At 43.4% G+C, this 27035-nt stretch overlaps 2 protein-coding genes across 4 annotated transcripts in view; both read left to right on the forward strand.

The window, feature by feature from the left end:
• The first annotated feature begins 6832 nt into the window (after window positions 1-6832).
• LOC114686891 (tripartite motif-containing protein 30A) lies at window positions 6833-26690 on the forward strand. 3 transcript variants are annotated; one of them, XM_028861561.2, is made up of 8 exons: window positions 6833-7011; window positions 13508-13985; window positions 16436-16531; window positions 17172-17402; window positions 20459-20481; window positions 22475-22575; window positions 22848-22874; window positions 25947-26690. In XM_028861561.2, the coding sequence occupies exons 2-8, from the start codon at window positions 13566-13568 to the stop codon at window positions 26444-26446; spliced, it is 1398 nt and encodes a 465-aa protein (XP_028717394.1). In that variant the 5' UTR covers window positions 6833-7011; window positions 13508-13565; the 3' UTR covers window positions 26447-26690. The 3 variants fall into 3 exon arrangements, with proteins under 3 accessions (XP_028717394.1, XP_028717390.1, XP_028717395.1); XM_028861557.2 differs by lacking the exon at window positions 25947-26690 and adding an exon at window positions 23075-23915; XM_028861562.2 differs by lacking the exon at window positions 25947-26690 and adding an exon at window positions 23075-23915 and having other exon boundaries at window positions 13508-13742.
• The window catches only part of LOC119086094 (tripartite motif-containing protein 30A-like), a 42774-nt gene continuing 22669 nt past the window's right edge, over window positions 6931-27035 (forward strand). Inside the window, exon 1 of the mRNA XM_028861560.2 lies at window positions 6931-7011. The gene's annotated coding sequence lies outside the window, so the exon portion shown is untranslated. The remainder of the gene's footprint in view (window positions 7012-27035) is intronic.

Below are 27035 nucleotides of genomic sequence, written 5' to 3' on the forward strand. Positions count from 1 at the left end.
AGCCTGAGGCTGGTTCTGTAAGACTACAATAGAATTCCTTCGATGATGAACAGGAATATGGAAGTATAAGCCAAGCAGACACTTTCCTGTGGTGATATATTGTGTACCCCAATAAAGCTTACCTGGGGATCAGAGGACAGAGCCAGCCATCAAATTAGACATAGAGGTCAGGTAGTGGTGGCACACACTTTTAATCCTATCACTTGTGAGTTCAGATCTCCATGAGTTCAAGGCCACACTAGGCTACATGAGAGAAACAGAACTAGGCAGTGGTGACACATGTCTTTAATCCCAGGGAGTAATATGGCAGGACATAGAAAAGTATATAAGGCCTGAGGAAACAGGAACTGGCTCTCTTGAGGCTGAGGATTTTGTAGAGGTAAGCTAGTGGCTGGCTGTTCTCCTTCTCTGATCTTTCACCCCAATATCTGGCTCTGGGTGTTTTATTATAAGACCTTTTAAGATTTGTGTTATACTTTCCTCCCTAAACGGCTTTGGTCACAGTGTTGAATCACAGCAAGAGACACCCTAACTAAGACACTGAAAGCACAATAAACATTCTTAACCACTGAGCCCTTTCTCCAGCCCTAGATAGTGTGGGCATTTTACTGAATCACTTATTTATTTTATTTTTTTGTTTTTTGTTTTTTGTTTTTTAAAGATTTATTTATTTATTATGTATACAGCATGTATGACTGCAGGCCAGAAGAGGGCACCAGATCTCATTACAGATGGTTGTGAGCCACCATATGGTTGCTGGGAATTGAACTCAGGACCTCTGGAAGAGCAGTCAGTGCTCTTAACCTCTGAGCCATCTCTCCAGCCCTATTTATTTTGTTTTAATGTAATTTTATGTATATAAAATTGGTGCCCACAGATACCAGAAGAGGATGTCAGATACCCTGGAGTTATAGACAGTTGTGAATCACCTTGTGGATGCTGAGAACAGAACCAAGGTCCTTTGCAAGAGCAACCAGTGTGCTCAAAACCCAACAACCACCTGGCCAGCACAGACCTTACCTTGTCTACTGCCACAGTACCCAAACTGCTCAGGAACCTCTGGTATTGTTCTTCAAGGGCAGGCAGATGGTTGTGAGCCACCATGTGGGTGCTGGGAATTGAACTCAAGACCTCTGGAAGAGCAGTCAGTGCTCTTAACCTCTGAGCCATCTCTAGCCAAAAAATGAAGTTTTTTTTAAATATAATATATTTTAATTATGGTTTCCCCTCCCGTGACTCCTCCCAGTTCCTCTCCACCTCCACCCCCACCCATCTCCTTTCTGTCTCTTGTTAGAAAACAAACAGGCATCTAAGGGATAATAATGAAATAAAATAAAGCTAAGAGAAAACAATTGGAATAGGACAGAGAAAACAAACAGAAGCAAAAGAACTAAAGAAAAAGAACGAGAAACACATACAGACACAGAAACGTACACATTCAAACCAAGGGAATGCCATAAGGACACAAAACTGGAAACAATATCATAGACACAAAGGACCTGTAAGTTTGAAAAAAAAAATGCCATGACACAACATTATGAGATAAAGAATCCCCAAAGATGCCCTTGAGTTCAATTTCTTTTGGCCTCCCACTGCCAAGCATAGACCATGCCCTTAAGAGTAGTTTCTTTCAGGTTGGGGATTTAGCTCGGTGGTAGAGCGTTTGCCTACCAAGCAAAAGATCCTGGGTTCAATCCTCAGCTCAAAAAAAAGGAGGTAGTTTTAACAGTTAGACTCCCTTGGAGAAAAGTATTTTTTTATTTGCAAATGGTTATTAATTGAAGATAGATTCTGGGTTGTGGATGGGCTGTATGTCCACTTCTTTCATTCTAAGACTCCATCCGGTGAAGACCTGTGCTGGCTTGTGGCATGATGCCACATTCTCTGGTATCATCTGTGCATAGGTCCTGCTGTGCTTAGAAGGCCTTGTTTCCTTGGAGCCCTCCATTTCCTCTAGCTCTTACACTCTATCTACCACCTCTTCTGCAGGGTTCTGAGCTCTGAGGGGATGGATTTGATGGAGACATCCCATTTAGGGCTGAGTGCCCTATGTCTCTGACTGTCTGCCTATTGTCTGTCTGTAGATCTCTGCATTTGTTGTCACCTGCTACAAGAGGAAGCTTCTCTGATGATGGTTGAACAAGGCACCGATGTATGGGTATAACACAGTGGTTCTCAACCTTCCTAATGCTGCCACCCTTTGATGCAGTTCCTCACGTTGTGGTGACCCCAACCATAAAATTTTTTTCATTGCTGCTTCACAACTGTAATTTTGCTACTGTTATGAATCATAATGTAAATATCTGTGTTTCCTGATAGTCATAGCTGAACCATGTGAAAAGATCATTCATCCCCCAAAGAGGTTGTGACCCATGGGTTGAGAACCACTGGTATAGCAGAATGTCTTTAGAAATCATTTCATTGCCACACTCCTTTTGTATAATAGCAGTAATTAGTTTTCCCTTAGGTCTCTGATCAACTAGTCTCAGGATCTTCGTCACCCAAGCAGTGCCAGGTATGGGTTCCATCTCATGGAGCAGGCCTTAAACCAAATCAGATACTGGTTGGCTCCTCTCACAAGCCTTGTGCCACCACTGCACTGGTGTATCTTGCAGGAGGGACACCACTGTTGACTCAAGGCTTTGTAGCTGGGTTGGTGTTTACCTTTGTCCTCTGGTAGCATGCAAAGTAAATTCTGGTAGGTACCAAGAACACTAGCACATAGGGATGAAAGTTCTGTGTAGACACCAGCTCAACGTCTCCGTGTTCCATGAATTTTGTAGCTGTTGTCTACAGCAATGTGGCCTTGCTGTCAGTTTGTGGAGAGAAACCTATAATTTTGGCAACAGCCTGGGTTCCGTGGAGTTTCTCATGGGACCTCTTTGTCCCATAACTCAACTAGATGTAACCCATTCCCAGTGTGAGACCAAAATGAGCCATCTTAGAAATAAGACCAAAATGCTTTCACCCTAAAATTAAGGCCTAAGATTTCTCCTTTTGAGAACAGGCCAGAAGTTACTGAGACCAGTCAGTTCAGATTCCAGAAACCAGGAAGTGTAAAAGTACAGAGTCACAAGGTAGTCAGGAGGTAATGGCTGCTGGACTATGGAATGTCCTCTCCCTGGCCCCCTAGGCAACTGCTTGACCATAGAATGTCCCAACCCTAGTTTCCATAGTGACTGTGTAATCACCAGATGCCCCCATCTGGGGGCAGCCAATGAAAAATGGTGGTGGGCAACTACTTCCTTAGAAGGAAAACTGAATTGTGATTTCTGGAATTCTAGACACAAGCCAATCAGAATTGTACCTGTACTAGCACCCCTAAATGATGTAACCTTGTGACTTTTCCCTTTAAAAACTGAGCTTGCAGACAGGTGGGCGCTTCCTCCAGCCTCCACTGCGTTGGATGTATTGGACGAAGTCCCTGCCTAGGCTTGTATTGCTTTTGGATATCCACGATTAAACCTTGCTTTTGCATTCCGGCATGCTCGTCTTTGGTGGTCTCTCTGGGGGTCATGATCTGGGCACAACACCAGTACTGGGATCTTCATTTGATAAAAGAGATGTCTAGATGGGACTCTGTCTCCCTTATTATTGGTCAATTGCATTTAGATCACCTTCATATATGTACATACTTAGGAAGCTTCTACTGTACTAGGTTTCCAAGTGACCCTAAAATGGCCCTCAGTTTTTGTTGTTCCTCAACATCTTCCCTTCCTCATCTCCCTCTTTCCTCCTTTTCCCTGTTTTATCCTCCCATTTCTTCACTCTTGTTCAACCATAACTATCTATTCTAGTTCCCTTTCCTAGGGAAATCATTCCTTCTAACTAGTCCCTTACCTGTACATAATCTCTTTGGTTCTACAGATTGTAACTTCATTATTATTGACTTCACAGCTACCATCTGCATAAAAGTGAATACATACCATATTTGTCTTTCTGGGTCTGGGTTACCTCATTTGGGATTTTTTTTTTTTTTAGTTCCATCAATTTACCTGTGAATTTTGTTCCTTTTAAAGGTTGAGTAGCATTCCCTTGTGCAATTGTACCATCCTTTCTTTATCCGTTCATCCACTGAGGGGTATCTAGGTTGATTCCAATTTCTGGCTGTTGTGAACAGGGCAGCAAGGAACATGGTTGAGTAAATGTCTCTGTGATAGAATGAAATATCCTTTGGGTATATGCTCAAGAGTAGTATAGCTGGATCTTCAGACAGAACAATTCACATCTTCCTAAGGAAGCTCCACACTGATTTCCATAATGGCACTCTCACCAACAATGAATGAGCATTCCCCTCACTCCAGCAACACCTTCCTGTTTACAATACAACCTAAGAATTGCAAGATCCCCACCAGAAGCTTCCTGGCAACTTCATTTGCAACCCCAAAGGGGGAAGAGAATAAAGGCAGAGTTAGATAGGAGCTGGAAGAAATCAGAGAAGGAATTTATGTGCTAGAAATCTATCCTTACTGTGGTTAGGTGAAAACATTCCGAGCCTATCATAAATGTGCTCAAACTACAAACGGACAGGTGATAGGGTAAAGATATCTATAAGTCACTAAAAATAAAACTGCCACTCTTTTTCTCTGCAGCCAGTTTCCTGACAGGGCGGGGGAGGAGTACCCCTAGCTAGTCAATCTGCATCACAGCTTGAAGCACCAGGTGAGAGGAAATTCCCATTTATCTAAGAAGTTGCTCTGGGACCTCTGAAGACCTGAACTTGATTTGCACAATAAACCAAGCTATACATCTGGTAGCCTGTTAGTCTCCTAGGCTCAGCAGGAAAGGTAGTACCTAGTGGAACAGTGTCTGAGAAGCTTACCTGTTTGCCAAAATGGTTTGGAAGTATTTGGGCACGCAAGAATTTCATAGCAGATAACAGCTGAAATATTTAAAACTGTATAACACCAAATATTCATAATAAATGGCTTGCCTTTTGACAGACCCGTGGCTGGGAAAAGGACAGCTGTAATACACAGCTGAATCTCTTAATATATTCTTGCGGCCCACAAGACCTAGTAGTCTTGGGTCTGTGTCATGACTTCCGTACTGAGGGGAGGGACTGCTCGCCGGTGCCCACACCACCAGGGCCAGCCTCTACTGCACTGCCCACAAGGTACACAGGCTGCTTTCCCAAGTCCAGGTGTGGGGCCAGCTCTCCTACAGGCAGACCACCAGGGCCAGCTCCACTGTGCTTCCCAGGGGAGTCTGACTCTCCCAAGTGCTGCATCTGGTGAGGGGCAGGTCAGAGCCAGTTCTGTGCAGCCCTCAGACATCAACATGGCCCCAGGAAGCAGCCTAGACCAGGGTGTTCACATGGCCTTTGGTGGTGACATGGGGCACCGATATCATCCCAGACCCCTGCTGCTGCTGCACAGCCATGGACCCTGACATGGCCCTCAGTGGCAGCACAGGCCTGGACACCACCATGGCCTCTGGTGGCAGTGCAGGCTTCTCACATCAGGCTGTTCCTCAACATTCTTCTCATGTCTCCAGTTCTGCCTCTCTCCATAGTATCTAGTACAAAACAAAACAAAAACCCCCGGTTTGTAGTATTTTGTTACTACTTTTTTTTTTTTTTTTTATCATAGCACGAGCAGACTAGCACATTAGTAGTGGATTAAAGAGGAACCCCTGAAAGCCCAGGACTAAGCTGTGGAGAAAGTGAGAGTATCTGATCAAGTGTCCATTTCCCAGGAGCTCAGAACTGCTGGGGAAAGTGGCATGGACCACATGGTGACCTCTGCTGCTTGACAAAATTCCATCAGCTGACATGACAGATCACAGCTCTCCACTTCCTTTTTACTTTCATTTTTAATAATTCTCACAGCCAGCTGCAATGCCAATCCAAAGAATTGCATATCCTCTTATAACCTACAAAGTTAAAACACCCATGTACACACAATAAAAGAAAAAAAATGAGGAAAAAAAGATTTAAAAATGAAATAATTCTTTTCATCTTTTTTTCTAATATATTTAGAGTTAATTAATCTTATAGGTGTGAGGAGCCCTAATGAATACATGGGTTGCTAGGGCTATATACTTTTGCTTGAATGTATGTCAGAATTCTGAAGAAACAGGCTGTAATGCCAGTGAAGGAATGGACATGGTAGTTAGAAGAAGAAAAAGCATGCAAAGAGAGGACAAGGTTCCTTAATCCATGCTCTTTACATAGACTGCCAGCAGGAGCTGTGGGACAGATCAAAGATGGATCATATGAGCACTGGGAAGAGGACTTGGTCTGTTCAGCAACAGAATATATTATCTGTAGGACTGCACTGGGCAGTTGGAGAGCCCTCTGCAGCTTGCCAGTTTACCTGCTGTGAGTGTGGGAAAGTGTTTCTGCATGGCTCTGCACAGGAATCCTCCCCATGCTGTCCCTGCTGGGTAGGAAATCTTGGTTGTGCAGCAGCTGCCCTGAACTGCAGCTTCCTTTCTGTTCTCATCCCATTAGTGTACAAGTCCAACTCCAGAGGAACATTTCAGTTCTGTCTCTCACCTTGGATTTCCTTCCTTTGGACCACACCTGCCAACTAAAACAAAACCCAGCCATGAATTCGAGTGCAAGAGGAGCCCATGGGGAAGACTTTCTTTCTTCAGGACCAGCTTTTCCGGGGGTCGGGATCTTAGGGGTGATTGTGACATGAGCCTGACCAAGTGACATAAGTTCCTATAGCTCTGAAATATGTCCCAAGCTCCAGAAAGGCTGCGCTGACTCAAGGCGACTGACGCCCTCTGGTGGTCGAACCGCATACACCGATGTGGTGGCTTCCCATTGGTTGGTAGCTCTGTAGTTTCTCTTTCTCAGTTCCAGCCCTCAAGTCTTAACTTTCATTTCTCTCCTGGTTCACCAGAAATCAGACTTAGAGACTGAATCCTCAGGGCGTTTATTCTGGCCTCCATTCGCTCCCGTCCACAGATTCAGGATCTCTTGGTTGGTGTCTGAAGGTGTTGAGAGCAATTTAGAGGGCAGAGTTTGGAGGAATTGAAAAGAAAACACCCTTCGTTTTGGTGAGTTTAATTTGAAACTGAGACGGGGCGGGGAAAGAGGGCCTGCGGCTTCCTGCTGAGGGCTCAGGGCGTTGAGGAGCCTGATGGAGGAGAGGTTTTAGAAAGACAGGTTTCAAGAGCCAGAGAGGTCCAGGTATTTCTCCAGGTGGAGTTCACTCTCTTCTTTCCTCATCTTTAATTTGGGCTGTACCAAGAATCCCCTGTTGCCGGACAGACGCTGCTGTCCATCCATGTCCCCTCACCCCGCCTCCGCTGAAGGAGTAAAGGCAGAATGGTGTTTGAAAACAGAGTTTAAGGTCTCTCTGTGTAATGGTGAATTACCCATGATTCTATGGGTTCGTTCCCTTTGCTGCTGTTTCTGTGATTGGAAGTCCCAATCTTGCCGCAGCCTCTTATACACTTCCTTGTCCTATGAAACAGCCTCAGGCCTGTACAGAATTGCTAATGTTACTCAGAAGTCATTACATTTGCCTGCCATTCCCTTGGTCCATGTCTGCCATGCCCAGATGAAATTCAGTCCAGACTAGTAATTGAAGCTACAAAGAAAGCTGATGCAGGAAGATCCTAAGTCTAAGACTGGCTGGGGGACCTATTAAGGCCAAGTCTGAAGAAGAAAAGAAAAATATCAAGAAGGTGCAGCTTATTGGGTGAAGTTAGTGGTGGGGGTGGGGCATTAAGCCCAGGATTCAATCTCATTGAAAGAGACAGAGGAGGTGACAGGGGAAGGAGGAGAGAGAGTGTGAGAATACTGGGAGAGCACACTTTCTGGAAGTGACAGCTTTTCTGTTTCTTTTGGACAGATTGCCCTTATATAGCCCAGGGTAACCTCATGTAACTGGCCTGTATCACCCTCCCCAGACATTGGGATTACAGGTGAACATTGCAGCCCTGGGACTTGTGTCCCTTTCAAGAATTAGAATAAGCTCCAGATTGATTTTAATGGTGTGAACGACTGAAAGATGTCTGCTGTTAGGAAGATCTTGAGAACCATGTATAGCCGGAGAGCTTCTCTCCAGGTCCCACCAAGCCCCGCAGTCCCACAACCCACATATAAAATAATCACTGAGACGCTTATATTACATATACACTGTATGGTTGTGGCAGGCTTCATGTTATCTATTTCTTTTATCTTATTAAACCATTTCTATTAATCTATAAGTTGCCACGTGGCTTGTGGCTTACCGGTACCTTACATCTCGCTTCTCACGGCAGCGGCTGGCAGGCCTCTTTGCCTCAACCTTCCACTTCCCAGAATTCCCTTCTCTGCTTGTCCTGCCTACACTTCCTGGCTGGGTACTGGCCCATCAGCATTTTATTTATACAGAGGGATATCCACAGCAGACATGAAAGGACAGGGAACAGAGAATCCCAGCTTCACCCAAGCTAATGTAGATGCCAGAGGACACAGGCCAGGTCTCTGTATCCAGGTTGACTTCGAGGATTGTCATGAGCCCATCCTCTTTCCCTTTGCTCTCTCCTGCTCTTAATCAGTTGTGTCTTCTGAACTCAGCCATTGACTCTCTCTACCTCCATATGTTATGGGATATTAAAATGCGCATATTTGTGTTTTCCACTGTTAATTTGCCACAGGGAGGGAGTACACCTTAAGTTGCTCTGTGTAAGCCTGGGACAATTTATTTGCCCAGCCTGTTTGTAAAAGGACTGTTTCTCATACGACATTGGACTCTGAAGTTTCATAAGAAACATGTTAACTTGTCACAGAGTTCACATCCAGGAGGAAAAGACTACACACTCAAATTATAATTAAATGAATTTATTAACTACTGCTAGTAGGCCAACAACAGCCTTAAAGAAAAATTAAGAGCTGTAGCAGGGTCCTTGCTGTTGTTCCCTTTGGGGGCGGGGCCAAGTAGGCACAGAGTCAAACCACAGACTCCAGGGAAAGTGTAGAAACAACAAGCTCAGTTTATTCAGGAAGAGGCAAGCCTTATATACGCTCCACCCCACCCTGGGGGGAGGTCTTGTTACACAGAAGAGGCTGGAGGAGGGGTTTTTATGGTGGGCAGCACAATTATCTCATTTGTGTGGGATGTGTAGCTGAGTGAGAAACTGTTTGAACTCCCCTCAGGTGTGTTGAGCTCTGTCCCTGCTACACAGCAGTAAACAGGTTCACAAAAGCCAGAGGAAACACTTAATCATCTCATAGCACTTTTACAATTACGGGAAGTGTAGCAAGGAGTGAGAGTTGCCAGGAGCTTGTCTTTGAGGAATTTAGACTGGGTGTCTAGCACAAAATGGAGTTTTCCTTAGCCATCACAGATTCTAATCACAAAAGAAACAAGCTGCCTGCAGCCAGATTGTTTGAACTGACCAAACCTAGTTATCATTCCTTGTTGACTCTTTAAAATATGATTTATTTGGCTGAAATTGAGGGGCTTTGAGAAAGGATATGGAAACCTAGTGCAATGGAGACCGCCTAAAATACATTAACGCGATCGATCTACTGAGGTCTCCTACTAATGGGTGATATGGAGTCTCAACAGGCAATGTCTTGTCATCAAAGAAGGCTTCCATTGGTAGAACTGGGGTGTATTCAGTTGAGATCTTGATCAAGGATGTCATATGGAAGTCCCCAACCAACCCAGGCTGTTGCTAAGATATAGGGTTGCCCTCTAGAAACTGAAAGTGGATTCTCATTGCTAGGACAACACCCACAGAACTCATTGAACATGAAGAAGTTGAGCTGGAGCCTACCCAGAGACTACATCCCTACATCTAGGCTCTGGTACAGGAAGGTACTCTGCAGGCTACCAAATGCAATGTAAACACCAACCAGGTCACAAAGCCTTTACCTACAGCTGTCCTACCTGTAAAATATGCTGGGACAATGGTGGCACGGAACTTGTGGCAGTAGCCAACCATTGTCTGATTTGACTTAAGGCCCTCTCCACTGGAAGGAACCCGTGCCTGACACTGCCCTGGTGACCGAGAACCAGAGACTGGGTAGCCCTGAAATCTAGGGTGAACACCAAACATTATTGGTCTGAAAAGAAAAAAGAAAAACTCAAAAACAGGCAAACAAAATTTCATTAGTTTGAGTTGTGTGTTTGTGGGTCTGCCTGTGTGTATGTATGTACATCTGAAAGGATGAGTTGAATGGTCAGAGCTACTGGATTCTCTGAAGCTGGAGTTACAGGCAGCTGTGAGCTGCTTCATGTGGGTCCCAGGAACTGAACTCGGATCTTCCCTAAGAGTCGTAAGCTCTCTTAACCACTAAGCCCTTTCTCCAGCCTAAGTAGTATGTCATTTTATTGATTCATTTATTTATTTTGATTTAATGTTATTTTATGTGTATTGGTGTTTTATCTGGACATAGGTCTGTGTACCACTTGAATGCCTGATGCTCATAGATACCAGAAGAGGGTGTCAGATACCCTGGAAATCGATTTACAGACAGTTGTGACTCACCTTGTTGGTGCTGAGAACAGAACCGAGGTCCTCTGGAATTGCAGCCAGTGTTCTTAACCCATGAACCAACTGTTTAGCCCCAGTATAGACATTTTAACAATGTTTAAATTCATTACCTCAGGTATCATTATATATAATTGTACTGATTCAATTTCTTTCAATATTTTTATAGTTTTTGTGTGCAGATCCTTCATCTTGCAATAATCAATTCTCCTAATCACTCATTTATTCTTGGTTTTAATGGTTTCATTAATATAATTGTTCTTTTGTCTTCCTGCTTGTATATTTCTGCACCATGTACTTGCAGGTTCCACAGAAGCCAGAAGGGCATGGCAGATTCACTGGAACTGGAGTTACAAGTGGCTGTATGCAGCCATGTGAGGGTCAGGACTGGAACATAGAGTCTCTGTGAGAACAGATGATGATGCTCTTACCTGAGCCATTCCTCCATCCCTTTCCTTGTGTTTCAAGTGTAACACTGCTTTTCTACAGAGCCACAACAGCCTTGAACTTGCCGTCCTCTGGCATCAGTCTACCAAGAAACTGGGTATAGAGGCCAGCACCACCAGGCCCAGCTTCTTAATTCATCTTTGGGTTTCTCACCATGTGTGGCTTTTCTTTTTCTTTTTTTCGAATTTCTCACCACGTGAGGCTTTTCTTTTTTTCCTTTTTTTTCCTTTTAAATTTTTATTTATTTATTATCTATACAGCATGTATGACTACAGGTCAAAAGAGGGCACCAGATCTCATTACAGATAGTTGTGAGCCACCATGAGGTTGCTGGGAATTGAACTCAGGACCTCTGGAAGAGCAGTTAGTGCTCTTAACCTCTGAGCCATCTCTCCATCTTTCTTTTTTTGGTTTTTTGAGACAGGGTTTCCCTGTGTTGTTTTGGTGCCTGTCCTGGATCTCACTCTGTAGACCAGGCTGGCATCCAACCCACAGAGATCCACCTAGCTGTGCTTCCAAAGTGCTGGGATTAAAAACTTACACCACCACTGCCTGCCTATTTGTGACTTTTCTATACTGGATATTACATATTGCATCTATACTGAACTTACTAGCTTTTCTTTTACCTGTACAACAATTCTTGTTTGCATGCCTTTTATTTATTTATTTTTAAGGTTTTCTTATATTGCTGGTGCTTCCCTTGCCCCTGCTGTGTTTAATAGAAATGACAACAATAAGCATTCTTGTTTTATGCATGATTTGTGTTTGGTGTTTCATTTTATTTATTTATTTTTTATTAAGAAATGTTTGTTTATTTTACATATGAATCACAGATTCCCCTCTCTTCCCTCCTCCCGCCCCCCTCAGGATTTCCCCCCAACCACCCCTCATTCCTCCTCCTACAAGGTAAAGCCTCCCATGGGGAGTCAGCAGAGACTGGTACGAAGAAGGTCCAAGCCCCTCCCCCTGCATCAAGGCTATGCAAGGTGTCCCACCATAAGTAGTGGGCTTCAAAAAGCCAACTCATGCATGAGGGATGGATCCTGATCCTACTGCCAGGGGGCCCCTTAAACAGACCAAGCTATGCCTCGCTTATGCAACTGTCTCGCTTATGCAGAAGGCCTAGTCCAGTCTCATGCAGGTTCCACAGCTGTTGGTCTAAAGTTCATGATCTTGATACCCCTTGCTCATAGAATCCCTCTTCTGTCTCTTCCACGGTACTCCTGGAACTTGGCCTAGTGCTTGGCTGTGGATCTCTGCATCCACTTCCATAAGTTACTGGATGAAGGCTCCATGATTATACTTGATTTTAAAGAAATGTCTTTCAATTGCCCTGCATTTTCTATGACCTTAGCAGTAGGCTTTTCATGTGTGGCTTCAATATAAGGAAACTTATATTTATACCTAGAAATGTTTAGGATTTTTATTCCTGAAATAATGGCGCTTATAGTCAAATACTATTCAAATAAAGAATGAGTTTTCTGTCTTTCATTTTGCTGCTGAGGTGTGGGTTCTCCATTGGTTTTGCATGCTGAACTAATATTACATGTTATGGGGGGTGGGGTGGGGAGAATAACTCAAAATGGTTTGAAGTATAATTGTTGATGTGGTTTGGAGCTCATTATCTTGCTGCCATTCCTAAAGGAGTCTCCCATCAATGTCTTTGTCAAATTTCTAGACCAAGATAAACTCTCAACATTTACAGACACAAGATTCCTCAGAACCCACAATGGTTGGAGGCATAATTCCACACATCCATTGTTCTGGCTACTATTCTGTCCTGCATGTCACCGCTTTTTTCTTTGGTGAACCCTGTGGGGTAGAGCAGGAACCTCTGAAAGAAGGTTCTAAAAGGATGGTTTTCATGCCTTTTGAGAGTGATAAAGAAAAATCAGGGGCTGGAGAGATGGCTCAGAGATTAAGAGCACTGGCTGTTCTTCCAAAGGTCCTGAGTTCAATTCCCAGCAACCACATGGTGGCTCACAACCATCGGTAATGAAATCTGGTGCCCTCTTCTGGCCTGCAGGGATATGTGCAGACAACACTGTATACATAATAAATAAATGTAAAAAGCCCTTAACCATGTCCACAAACACATACATTGTCATTTACTAAGTGGCAATAAGAGAAATCATTGCCTATGTGAATCAGGTATACTCATGTGTACCTGTGACCTGTGTACACTCCAGGTCAGCACTAGGCAGTCTAATAAGAGACTTGTAAAGAGAGAATCAGAGAGGGTCACACTGACGGGTGCAGATAAAGAAGACATGAGAAGTTCAATGCTTTTAACATGAAGATGTGATTTTTTTCCTGGGAAAGAAAGGGATGGATAGAATGTAGGTTACACAGGCTGTTGGAAGGAGATACTTTCTTTCTGCTCTTCTGTAAAAGGAAATAACAAGCCTGCATCTGAAATTTGTCACTTGGGATGAAATTAGAGTAGAGGCCTTGGAGGTATGACAAAATGCTCCTTTATCCATGTCGCTCAACTTCTGTCCCTATTTCTCTCCTGTGTTCTTTTCCCTTATCATGGAGGTCACTGTTGATGTCTACACAGTGTCCATGCTGATTTTCCCTTTCTTACTTGTCCCCCATTTCCTCATTCCAATCACAGGTACCTGAGCATAAGTGTCAGGAGTCAGGACAGACAGAAAGACAGGATCACAGCAAGAATGGCCTCATCAGTCCTGGTGATGATCCAGGAGGAGGTGACCTGTCCCATCTGCCTGGAGCTCCTGAAGGAACCTGTGAGTGCTGATTGTGACCACAGCTTCTGCCGAGCCTGCATCACACTGAACTATGAGTCCAGCAAAGTCAATGAAGGGGAGGGCATCTGCCCTGTGTGCCGAGTGAGTTACCAGTTTGGGAATCTAAAGCCTAATCGACAATTGGCCAACATAGTGGGGAAGCTAACAGGGTTCAAGTCCAGCCCAGAGGAGGAGCAGAAGGTGAATGTCTGTGCACAACATGGAGAGAAACTCCAGCTCTTCTGTGAGAAGGACAAGGTGGCCATCTGCTGGCTTTGTGAGCGGTCTCAGGAGCACCGTGGTCACCAAATAGCTCTTATTGAAGAGGTGGCCCAAGAGTACAGGGTAAGAAGTGGGAGGGTGTGGGATACAGAGCAGGAGACAGTAACAGATGGGAAATCTCCACTTGGTGTGACAGGTCAATAATGTGGACATCATAGATTTGAGGCTTGATATATCATTCCATCCTTCCCTACCTTTAGAGTCCTAAAAACACATGATGATTTATTCCACTTACTCATATCAGAATGTGCCTAGACTACAAATAGTAAGATAGAAAAAAATGTCTTGGAACTGTCCCTGTGAAGTTGAGTCAATGACCAAGAAAAGCCAAGAGCAGAGCTGCTAATTTATTCCATATTTATCTTCTTTCAATGTTTATGTTAGATCCATTCATCTCCCTAAAATCCTGTCTAGTGATATCAACAATGGAGTTAGTAAATGAATGACAGACAGCAGCAAAGAGAATGTGCATGTGGCATCTGGAAAGAGGGGAAAGAATTCCATAATGAGATACTCAGAGACAAGCTCTGTGTTGGGTCTTTGTTTTCTGTTGTTTGTTTGTTTTTGAGCCCACATACGAACTCACATAGACTGTTGCAGCATGCACAGGACCTGGAAGGGTCCGCACCAGATGGGATCCTAGAGCTGGAGGGAAATATAGATAATTGCTGCCACCCCTAACCCAGAAGCAATCTCCAAATGATAGCTACTTATAAATGAAATTGAGTTTTTTCCAAGGGAGTCTCACTGGAGAAATAATTCATTTACTTGTAGGGACAGGTCTCATGCCCAGCAGTAGATGGATGACCAACACACAATTAACTGAACCCATATTTGGAGGTTCTTTCTCTCATAACAATAAATCTGGGCTTTTTTCCCCCTGCTTTACCAGTCCTTTGCATGTATATTAAGGCTTAGGGTTTTAATGAGATTCCCATGTGTTGGAAACTGTGTGTCTCTACATCTATATGCATTCCTTGTGCTTTTTATTTATCTCTTTTTCTGGTTTGTTTGTTTTGTCATATTCCAATGGATTTGTTTTTTATTTCTCTTACTGTATTTTCTTTTATTCTGTTACTATTCCTTAGATGCCTTTGTTTTGTAACAGGAGACAAAAAGGGCATAGATCTGATAGGCGGGGAGGTGGAGAGGACCTGAGAGGTGTCGGGACAGGGGAATCTGTAATCACAATATATTGTATGAAAAAAATCTATTTTCAGTGAAGGAAAAAAAATCTTAACTAAACAATTTTAAATAAGAAAAGAAAACTAGAGAGATGGCTCAGTGATTAAGAGCACTGGCTTTCTTTCCGAGGACAGAGGTTCACTTCCCTGCATGTACATGGCTCCTCATCTGTCTGTAGCTCCAGTTCCAGAGGATCCTACACCTTCACACAGATATACAGACAAAACACCAATGCACATGAAATTTAAAATTAAATAGAAAAGGAAATAGAACAGGAAAGAATGTGCATGTAGACAGTGTGGTGGTGATGACTCAATCCCAGAATTCTGGGGTTGAGGCAGGAGTTTGAGGGTATACTGGTCTACAAGGAAAGTCCAGGCCAGCTAGGCTACATAGAAAGAAAACATTTTTTTTTTTTTAAAAAGCAGGTGTTGGGGTGGAGAGATGGCTCAGAGGTTAAAAGCACTAGCTGCTCTTCCAGAGGTCCTGAGTTCAATTCTCAGCAACCACATAGTAGCTCACAACCATCTGTAATGAGATCTGGTGCCCTCTTCTGGTCTGCAGGCATGCATGCAGACAGAATATCATTTACATAATAAATAAATAAATCTTTGGCCCGGCGGTGGTGGCGCACACCTTTAATCCCAGCACTCGGGAGGCAGAGCCAGGCGGATCGCTGTGAGTTCGAGGCCAGCCTGGGCTACCAAGTGAGCTCCAGGAAAGGCGCAAAACTACGCAGAGAAACCCTGTCTCGAAAAACCAAAAAAACCAAAAAAAAAAGCAGGTGTCTAATAGGACATTGCAGGGTCATGTGATGTATGTGTATATTTATATGAAAGAATCAGAAAAGCTAACACAATTATCCCAGTTTTCTGATGCCAGAATCAAAGTGACAGGTTTGTACTGGGGTGATTGAATAAGGGAGATTCTATTCTTTGTCTGTATGGTGGTTCTGTGTATATAAATAGGAGAATGGAGCCGGGCGGTAGTGGCGCACGCCTTTAATCCCAGCACTCGGGGGGCAGAGCCAGGCGGATCTCTGTGAGTTCGAGGCCAGCCTGGGCTACCAAATGAGTCCCAGGAAAGGCGCAAAGCTACACAGAGAAACCCTGTCTTGAAAAACCAAAAAAAAAAAAAAAAAAAAAAAAAAGGAGAATGGATTGAGCTGGAGACTGAAGACTTACATACTTTATGTACATAAATCATAGCACAACTTTTATAAAAGGGAACAGTGTTAGGCTTCCTGTTTTTCCAGAAGGTTTTCTTGTATTCGGTTAGAAACAACTTCCCTACTACAGCTTGACTCTGCTACAATTCCTCTTCCACAGGGGAAGCTCCAGGCAACTCTGCAGAAACTGGTGGCAAATGAAAAAATATGTGATGAGTGGGAAGATGACCTTCAAGAGGAGAGAACTTTCTGGAAGGCAAGTGGGGACCGTAACTCCTAAAGGACTTAGGCTGATGCCTGGGAGGGACCTGGACATGGAATGAAGGGTCCCTGTCTGACTCTTCATTCCCAGGTAGTTGATGAGGACAAGAGGCCTTGATTAGAACTCTCTACCTGTTCCTTGGAGCTGGGGCTGCACACTGAGAGCATCACAACTGAGCCTTGCTATGTGGGGAGCTGACACCATGGAGGGGGTCTGGTGAGAGTGGGCACTGAGTCCTGGATCTCACTCCTGTGGTGCTATCTGCAGCTATGACTGCTGGGGAAGATGCTTGGGAACAGGCACAGTTCTTCTATTCTTGGGGTTTAGCTTCTCCCATGGGTTCAGAGGTAGAATGAGGAGATTTACAGGCAGGAAAAAGAGTCTGGGTCAGCTGTGTGAAAACTGGGCCACACCCAGGCATCCCACTATGGCTCAGATGGCCTTGGTAAAGGTGACCTAAGATCTTTGTTTTGGAATGTCATCAACAGACACTGAGAGGAGACACATGCTTCTCTGAGACTCCCTCCCCTTCCCAAGCTCAGTTTCCTGTGAGAACTCCCCATCAGAACTGTTTTTCTGTCTTCCAATTACATTAGGATAGTCTGAATTCCTCTCCCTCTTCTTATCCCTGAAGAACCAAATACAGGGTGATGTAGAAAAAGTTCAGATGGAGTTTAAAGGACTTCGGGAATTCCTGGACTCCAAGGAGAAGAATGAGGTGCAGAAGCTGAAGCAGGAGGAGGAAGACATTATGAACAGCCTGGCAGAGTCTGAAAGAGAGCTGGTGAAGCAGAGGGAGTCATTGAGAGCCCTCATCTCAGATGTGGAGCATCAGTTGCAGTGCTCAACCATGGAAATGCTGCAGGTAAGACTGCAGGAGGTCCCAGCATCTGAAAGTCAGGAGACCTGGAAGCTATTTCCCTCCCTCTGAGCTACTGTGACCTTCCTGGTGGGGACAGTAGGGTTCCCTGGGCCCTCCCTGAATTCTGTCCTAAATCAGTTTCAGAGTCTGGGGAATTATTGCGTGCAAGGATAGCAAGGGGAAATTGCATTTTTTAGTTTATCAAGTATGAACCTTGAAGAGAAGATCAGTTGCATCATGGGTAGTTATTACCCTGCTGTGATGTTCAGCATGTGTGAAGCACATTTTCACCTGTCAAGTTCGTCACTTCACCTGAATTTGAAATTAATAGAGGTTGTTTCTTTCCTGGAATGATTTGAAACTTTTACTCTCACTGGCTCTGATTCCTGAGAGAGGAAGGATGGGGGTCATTGAGGGTGGCTGTGGTTAAACACAAAATTAACCTATAATCCCAAGGACAAGGTAACTTTCTGGAATTCTGGGAGTGGGAGTTCTTGGAAACTAACAGCAAAGCCTCATGGGAAAATATGGTGGCCTGTGGGTTTTCCCCTTGTAAGCTCTGCCAACAAATATCTCTGGCCACTCAACTAGAAAGTTTTCCAGGTGATGGTCCTTTCCACATTTCATCCTGGTCACTATTTAATATTTTAAATCAAATCTTGCTTAAATTCAGCCAAAATGGTGGAACTACTTTTTCTGGCAAATTTTAGGATTCATGCTATTAATCATCTAAGATCTCAGAGAGGTTTCCCTTCCTCTGTCTTCAAGTTGCTAAGATGAAAGGTATCTTCTTTTATTCTTACAGGGATAAAGTTTGTACTGTATTTTGTCTCTATCAGGTTTTTAAATAATTTAAACCAAAGTCTTATTTATATGAATATCTCTGTACGAATTTGATTCTTTCATCTCAATTGTCAATGTTACCAATAGACCTTGGTAGTTCTAGGAATTCTTCACAAACCTTTAATTTATGGGTTCCATTGGGTTAATTTAATTATAAGTGAAAACATTCATTTATCAACTATGTTAGATGAACTTATGTATATATGACTAAACTAAACTGGTTCATATAAATACTAACTATAGCCACTATACTCTACAAGCCTGAAATTGTATGTCTTAACCTAATAATCTGCCCACCTTTCTCTGCTTCCAGCCCCTGATGACCCAAATTCTAATCTTTACTTTTGGGAGATCAATTTGTGTACATGACACATATTTAAATATCATTTAATGTTGTTTTTTCCTGTGCCCAGATGGTTTAGTATAACATAAATTCTCTGAGTTCAGCCAAGTTACCACAAATGGCAATACGTCTTGCTTTGAATATCTAATATTTTAACACATATACTTATTATCATTTTTATACATTCATCTGGTGATTAGTTCTCCAGTTGACTCTATTTTATCTACTATGATAATGACTCAGTGGACATGAGCATACAGATGTCTCTATGTTTGAACATCAGAATTCATGTATAATTAGAATTAGTTCTTTCCCAGAATTCTTTTTACCATGGATCTAATTTCGTTGATTTATGTTATATTAAATAAAGCCATGTGTAGCCAAGCATCTACTTCCTGTGATCCCAGGACTTGAGAACCTCTCATACACAGAGACAAAAACATGAGAAACAAAGAACATTGAAAATAGAATATAAGCTTCCCAACCTAGAGCCAGGTATGCTGGCTCACTCCTTCAATCCCAGCAGTTGAAATGCAGAAGCAAATGAAGCTCCATAGGTTCAAAAGCCTGCCTGATCTATTTAGTGAGTTCCAGGCCAGCAGGGTTACATATTAAACCCCACAGCTGGTGAAGGTGGAAATAGTAAGACTTCAGAGTGTCCAGCTTTAAATGGAATGTATATACTGCACCTCTAATTTAAAGGCCCAGGGATCATTACAGAAGAAGGGCAGAAAGAGTGTAAGAGTCAGAGCTGGTGGGTGAGTACAAGGAAAACAGTGTCTTCTGCACATACCTTAGCAGCAGCACAGGTGAACTGCAATTGGCTGTGACACCAAACCCAAGTCCTGTGTAAGCCTAAACTAAAATTCGACTCTGGAAAGTGGACTTCCATAGGAAGTCCAGCCACATCCAAGGAGTTCCTGACAATTGTTAGCTGTTAGGAGAGAGGGGGTCATATTTCTCAAAGAATGTAACTTCAGGTAAATCTACCAATATCTATTGGAACCCAAACATGCAAGAATACTTGCACAGTGTTCAGTCTCAATCCCAGGACAAATGGGTAACTGAGATGCCTATTTAACTTATCAAAGTAGACCTGGTGGGTCAGATCTTGATATGTGTCCCATATAAAAGAGCAAAATTAATATTAGAAATCAGGAAAAGGATATTTATTAATGTGGCCATATTTTGAAGATGGACAAAGAGATTAAAAAACCCCCTCTGTCCATCTTCAGTTTCCCGAAGTGAGTTCAAAGTTTAAACTGAGAGTTTATATACGCATGTGAGTAGTACAGGTCAAGGTGTGGTCCTGTCCACCATTCTCCTATCATTATCTGGGTTACAGTCTCACAAGGTGGTCTGGAAAGTAACCAAAACTGCTTAAAATCTTTTTAGACCACTACCCCTGTGGCCAGAGCTATTTTTCTTCCCCCAGTGAGAGATTCCTGGAGAAATCCCATTTCTTCTGGGTCAGTGTTTCAATAGTTTGTCAAATTGAGAGACACAGACTCACTTCTTCTCCTGCCAGGACAGTTACAGAGAGAGAAGGAAAAGAGACAGAGACATGGTTAGTTGGTTTTAAGTATCAGACAATCTAAACTTCTGGTCCTTGTGGCTTCTTCATTACTAACATGTTAAATCATGTCTAAAGGACTAAAATAATTTAGAAATCAGCTTCTCACAATGTTAGTTGCAGATACTGTAATTGATAGCTCACATGCAGCACCAAAAGAGTCATATCATGTCTTGGAGAACTGCGAGGGCCATATTTGATTCTCTTTTGACTTTGTCTCTGCAGCCAGTGAGAGTGTGAGCAGGATTTGCAAGAACATGCAGAACATGTTATTCACTGTGTTTTCTCCCTTCTCCCCAGGGTATGAATTCTGTTCTAACAAGGTATGTCTGGGCTGATGGGGAAGAATAGCACTGTTGGATGGTGAAAATGATTTAGTATTCAACTAGAATAAATATCTTATGTGTTTGGAGGAATTTAAACATAATACTATTAGGAACTTCCAGTAGAAAGGAGAGAGGGAGAGTGGGGAAAGGCAGGGTCTGCCAGTTTTGTAATATTGAGAATAGATTTGATTGTCTTTTAGGGACCGGGTAATGGGGAGTTGCAGAGTCAGGCTCAGCAGTGGGATGAGGCACAAGGAGCTATAAGCTGGGCGGTGGTGGCGCACGCCTTTAATCCCAGCACTCGGGAGGCAGAGCCAGGCGGATCTCTGTGAGTTTGAGGCCAACCTGGACTACCAAGTGAGTTCCAGGAAAAGCACAAAGCTACACAGAGAAACCCTGTCTTGAAAAACAAAAACAAAAAACAAAACAAAACAAAACAAAACAAAACAAAACAAAACAAAAATCCATAAAAGGAACTACAGGTGTTTTCAGACTCCTTGTGGTTCTGTCATTCTGTCCATGCTGTGTGCTTGTGTCTGGCTCTGGATCTGCATTAACAAGTACTTGATTCCTCAATTCATCCTAGCTAGGGCATGTCTTCTCTGTCTGCAATGTTCACAGAATTGTGTATTGGGGGAACTTCCTGTGTATTTATGTTTCTCATCAGAAGACTGAAAAGCTGTACCTTTGTATGTAAAGTGTAACACCCAGGCTATTACACTTTACATACGAGCATCAGACTCGTTCTGAACATATGGGGCTCATGTTATTATTAATTTGGTGTTTCTGTCTTCTTTGCCAAATTATGTCATTGTAACAAAAGAACTTGAAGAATCAGAAGAATCAGATGCCAGACTCTTGTGTCCGTCCATATTGACAACAGGGTTTGAACTCTTGGCTTTCTCCTGTGACTTTCCCACATTCTATATGCAGGAGAGGTGTCTGCGCTCCAGGCTTTAGAACATTTCCTTGAACACCAACATCTTTTTTCCTCCTTTCTTTTCTTTTTTTTTTTTTTAAGATTTATTTATTTATGTATTGTGTATACAGTGTTCTGTTTGTATGTGTGTCTGCACACCAGAAGAGGGCACCAGATCTCACTATAGATGGTTGTGAGCCACCATGTGGTTGCTGGGAATTGAACTCGGGACCTCTGGAAGAACAGTCAGTGCTCTTAACCTCTGAGCCATCTCTCCAGCCCTCCTCCTTTCTTTATTTCTCTTTTCTTCTTTTTTGTTTTTGTTTGTTTGTTTTTTTTGTTTTTGTTTTTTGCTTGTTTGGTTGTTTGTTTGTTTGTTTTGTTTTTTTAACAGTATTACTCTATGTAGCACTGGTTGTCCTGGAACTCTCTCTGTAGACCAGGCTGATCTTGATCTCAGAGACCCTCCTGACTCTGCCTCCTACCTGAAGGAATTAAAGGCATGTGACACCATGCCTAGCCCACACATTATTTTTTGAAAAGCCTTAGTTTGGGTTGTTTTAAAATTTACTAATTTGGGCTGGAGAGATGGCTCAGAGGTTAAGAGCACTGACTGCTCTTCCAGAGGTCCTGAGTTCAGTTCCCAGCAACCACATGGTGGCTCACAACCACTTGTAATGAGATCTGCTGCCCTTTTCTGGCCTGCAGTCATACATGCTGTATACATAATAAATAAATCTTAAAAAAAAAAAAAAAGATGTTTAAAAAAATTATTAATTCATCATTTCTTCATATTTCTGGGAGGGGGTGAGTGGGGAGAGTAGGGGAGCAAGTTTGACTGTACAAGTGAGGAGCTCCGCTTCTGAGAAGTAAGGCTTTCCCAACATCACACAGCAAGTAAGTGGGAGGCTCATGGGTGTGTCTCTCATGTCTCCAGAGTTAGTAGTCAACCCTCTCTCCCCTTCTCAGAATTCTCAGGAGAGCTCCAGGACATCTATGGTTAGAATGATAGGGAGTCAGTGGTCAGAGGTCACACTGTCTGAGATGTGGAGTTCAATGTTTTGTCACTAGGAGTCAGACCTTAGTTCTGAAACTGCCTGATATCGTCCTGAGAAAACAGAGAACAATCTTCCGAGCTCCAGATCTGAAAGGCATGCTGCAAGTGTTTCAAGGTGAGAACAGATATATTCTATGGGTAACTGGGGGATTTTAGGTGTGGCTGGGGCTACACTCTCTGGGAAGACAGTGGTATTTCTGAACATGGGTAGAGGGACTCAGAAGAGCAGATACTGTTCCCCAGTAAAATCGTCATATTTCATGGGAAATCATCATTCATTTTATCCTGTATCACAATTTCCATACCTTCCCCTAATCTGCAGAGGATTGACATTAATGTTCTGATTCCTTTGCGTGAATTTAATGCTGTGAATTTTCATCCTTTCAGGGCTCATGGATGCTCAACATTACTGGGGTAAGGAGAAATCACACCATCAGCCATTCCCTTCTTAATGTCTTTCAGAGTTTCTCTACTAACCCTCATGTGTCATGTTACTTCTCCCAATCTGCCTCTTCTTGACTGAACAAGGATTCTCCCCCTCACTGTCTCCTAAGGCTTCTGCTCTGCTGTGCCCTGCCTCTCTTGTGACTCTAATATGTCTCCTTTTTGTGCAGTTCATGTGACCCTGCATGGAGCCCACGATAAAAACATTGTCATTGATAAGGACAAAGGAGAAATACAACATCGAGATGTTAACAGAAAAAATCCACAAGTTTCTAAGACCTATAAGTTGGGTGTCCTGGGATATCCAGCTATCTACTCAGGGAAACATTACTGGGAAATAGATGTGTCTAGAAGTGATGCCTGGCTCCTGGGATTAAATGATGGAAAACGTTCTCAACCCAAACTTCATGTACCAAATGAAAAGGGCAGCAAGGTCAAATATAATCCTGATTTTAAACAATATGCATATTTTATGTCTAAATATGGCTCTGACTACAAAGATTATGATTCTGATTATGAACAACATGACTATCAGCCTAAATATAAAGTTAAAGATGATTCTCATGTGAAAAAGCATGTAAATTATCAACCTAAATATGGCTACTGGGTTATAGGGATGAAGAATGGGTCTGTATATAATGCCTTTGAAGAATGTTCTGTCACTCACAATGGCAGTGTCTTGGTCCTCTCTTTGATTCGTCGTCCCAGTCGTGTTGGAGTTTTCCTGGACAGAGAAGCTTGTACTCTCTCATTTTTTGATGTTTCCAACCATGGAGCTCTCATCTATAGATTCTGTGAAGCTTCCTTCCCTAAGGCAGTTTATCCATATTTTAATCCTATGGAATCTTCAGAGCCAATGACAGTATGTGGGCCACCCTCCTAAACCTCACCCATATCTGCACAGTGCCCCATGTCTGATGTATCTCATGCCTGAGCTCCCTGGCATCATTATAACTGTTTCTGCCTTTGCTCTTTCCCTTTTAATAAACTTCACTTGTCAGTACAAACCAACATGGATTTTTTTACTTGCTCAAGTTGCTTGCCCATTTACAAGGCAATAGTAATTTATCATCTCCCATATTCCCAAAGAAAATGACTCTTTCCTTATTAGGTGAGGTGAAGCCTCTGCTAACCCTACTTCCTGTTTTGTGGTGCCACAGAGGGAAGGCAGGGCCTTGTGCATGCTGAGGAGGTGGCTCTACCACTGAGTCACCTGTCCCAGCTCTGCCATGTCTGCACAAGCCCATGCCTTCTGCCACTGACAAGAGATGAAAGAAAGTTCTTCGCCAGCTTGTCTATTTAGTTTTGAAAATTATATGTAGGAGTTTCTAGCCTAGGAATGAGCACTTAGTGGTACGTCAGGTTAACCACAATGTTTGTGCTTCATCCAAACTTAAGAAGGAAACATCTGCAATGGTACCCACTAAGACTGCGTGTTCAGAGTACCTGGGTTCTATTCTGCCACTCCACACAGCACTGTAACCCTGAATAACATCCTCAAAGGCATATCCTTATTATAATTTGCTTACCCTTTTGTATAAATAGTACACCTACACTCTAGGTTAGTGTAAGAGAATAAAGGGGGGGGGGTGTTAGAAGACTCTGAGGGTAAAAGCAATCCTGAGGACAGTTCAATCACTCCAATCCACCTGGGAGGAGGCAGCCAATCCTCCAGATTGTCCTCTACCTCCCCACACATGCTACAGTACACACTGATGCAGCATGAATGATGTAAGTTTTAAATAGAGAATAAATTCACTAAGAATAAAGCATCCCCTTACACTCAGTAGATGGTTGTTATGTTAATATGGGGGAAGAGGTGCTCTACTGGGTTTCCATGCTACAGTGGCCCACAGGGCAGGGCTCAGGGGATGACTAATGTTCGACTTTCCTGATGTCTTGTAGTTAGGTCCTGGGAACTGCCATCAAATCTACTGTAGATGTTGTACATACTTACAAACATTTTTTGATTTTTGTGGAATTCCAAATCCAACAGGTCTGTGGAGCATGCCTGTACCCAATAATCTCTCAGGGATTTACTGTAGGAGTCCAGCCTTCATTCCTAACTCAGGTGGAAAAACCTGGATGCCCTTCATAGGGACATGAGGTCACATCATTTTTAAAGTCAGCAGTTCTTTTCCTCCCTGACAGAAAGCTTGTGCCAACATATGTTATTTTGCTGGCAGCCTGCCAGCTGCTAAACTAAGGGACCTGCCACCTCTGCTGCTGCCACATTCCTCTTCCCTCCCAGCACTTCCCCTGAATGGGGGGGGGGGCTCTTTGGTATTTGAACTGCTAATCCCTGCTTGCCCTCAATTCAACTGGTGAATGCAAATTAGTCGAACAATTCACCTCTGTATGCAAATTGGATGTTTTTTGTTTATTCTTTGGCTTTAAGCTACATGTTAACTATCCTGTTACCCCAATAAACAGGCTGCCTTGTATGTACACTTCCTAGCTGTTCTTTGCTCATACATAAAGCCATCCTACACCCCAGCCTCTGTTCTTCCCTGGGTCCTAAGACTACTCATGCACCCTGGCGTCTTGAGGTCAGGGGACAAATAACAGGCTTTCCAATCTTTTTTGAGAGGGTAAGTGTTGTGATACTATTTAGTTCTTATCAAGTATGTTAAATCCTATGATTTTCCCCTCTTACACTGAATGATGATGATGACAATGATACCAGTAAACTTACCTTGTGCTGTATGGTGAAATGTACACAATAGAACGTTTCCAGGAACTTATGGCATGTAAGTGGCATCCACCATGGTGTCTGTGCTGTCTCCTTCTGGCTGTGATGTAAGAAAAGATTGTTGAGATTGAGTCCAGAACCTGGCATGATGGTGTTGATGCAATCCCAGCACTCAGGAGGCAGAGAGGAAGGCTGTTCTGCCTCTGAGGCCAGACTAGTGACAGAGGAAGATCATGCTCTGTTTTGTTTTGCTTTTACAGAGGAATGTGCCAGGTTTTGAATGAGGTAGTTGGTTCAAAGGGACATTGTAGGGATTACTGGGCGATAAAGAATTTATTTGGGCTTTGCAGACCCCGCTGTCCCCTTGTCGCCGCTTGCTGCAGCCATCATGGTCAACCCCACCGTGTTCTTCGACATCATGGCTGATGGCGAGCCCTTGGGCCGCGTCTCCTTCGAGTTATTTGCAGACAAAGTTCCAAAGACAGCAGAAAACTTCCGTGCCCTGAGCACTGGAGAGAAAGGATTTGGATATAAGGGTTCCTCCTTTCACAGGATTATTCCAGGATTTATGTGCCAGGGTGGTGACTTCACACGCCATAATGGCACTGGCGGCAGATCCATCTACGGAGAGAAATTTGAGGATGAGAACTTCGTCCTGAAGCATACAGGTCCTGGCATCTTGTCCATGGCAAATGCTGGGCCAAACATCAATGGTTCCCAGTTTTTCATCTGCACCGCCAAGACTGCGTGGCTGGATGGCAAACACGTGGTCTTCAGGAATGTGAAAGAAGGCATGGACATTGTGGAAGTCATGGAACGTTTTGGGTCCAGGAATGGCAAGACCAGCTAGACGATCACCATTTCCGACTGTGGACAACTCTAATTCTTTCGACTTGCGGGCTTCTTACCCACAAGACCATTCCTTCTGTAGCTCAGGAGAGCACCCCCACCCCATCTGCTCTCAGTACCCTGTAACCTCCGCTCTCACTGAAGTTCTCTGGGTTCCGTATTCTCCTCATTCCCCTCCCAAGTCTAGCTGGATTGCAGAGTTAAGTTTATGATTATGAATAAAAACTAAGTAAGAAAAAAAAAAAGAATTGATTTGGAGTTGGACTGCCATAAATAGAGAGACAGAGAGTGCACCATGATTGGGGTTCCCAGGAGAGTTCCAGCCCCAGCACCAGAGATGGTTGAATGGAGGGATGTCCAGAGCATCAGGGTCTCTGTGGCAGAACAGGACTCTTTTTATACTGTAGGATGGGGATTGGGGTTCATAGCAGGAGCCTGCAGCCAGGCTCTCAGATTACCAGACATGTGACACAGGACAGGGCACCCATCATGAAAACTCACTTAGGTTTGTATGGCACCTGCAAGGAAGCTACTGGCGACTCATTTTGACTGGAGCTCCATCTTGTCTCTGTCTGTGACAGTTACAGCAG

This window comes from Peromyscus leucopus, chromosome 1, assembly GCF_004664715.2.
Source record: "Peromyscus leucopus breed LL Stock chromosome 1, UCI_PerLeu_2.1, whole genome shotgun sequence".
Taxonomy (NCBI): domain Eukaryota; kingdom Metazoa; phylum Chordata; class Mammalia; order Rodentia; family Cricetidae; genus Peromyscus; species Peromyscus leucopus.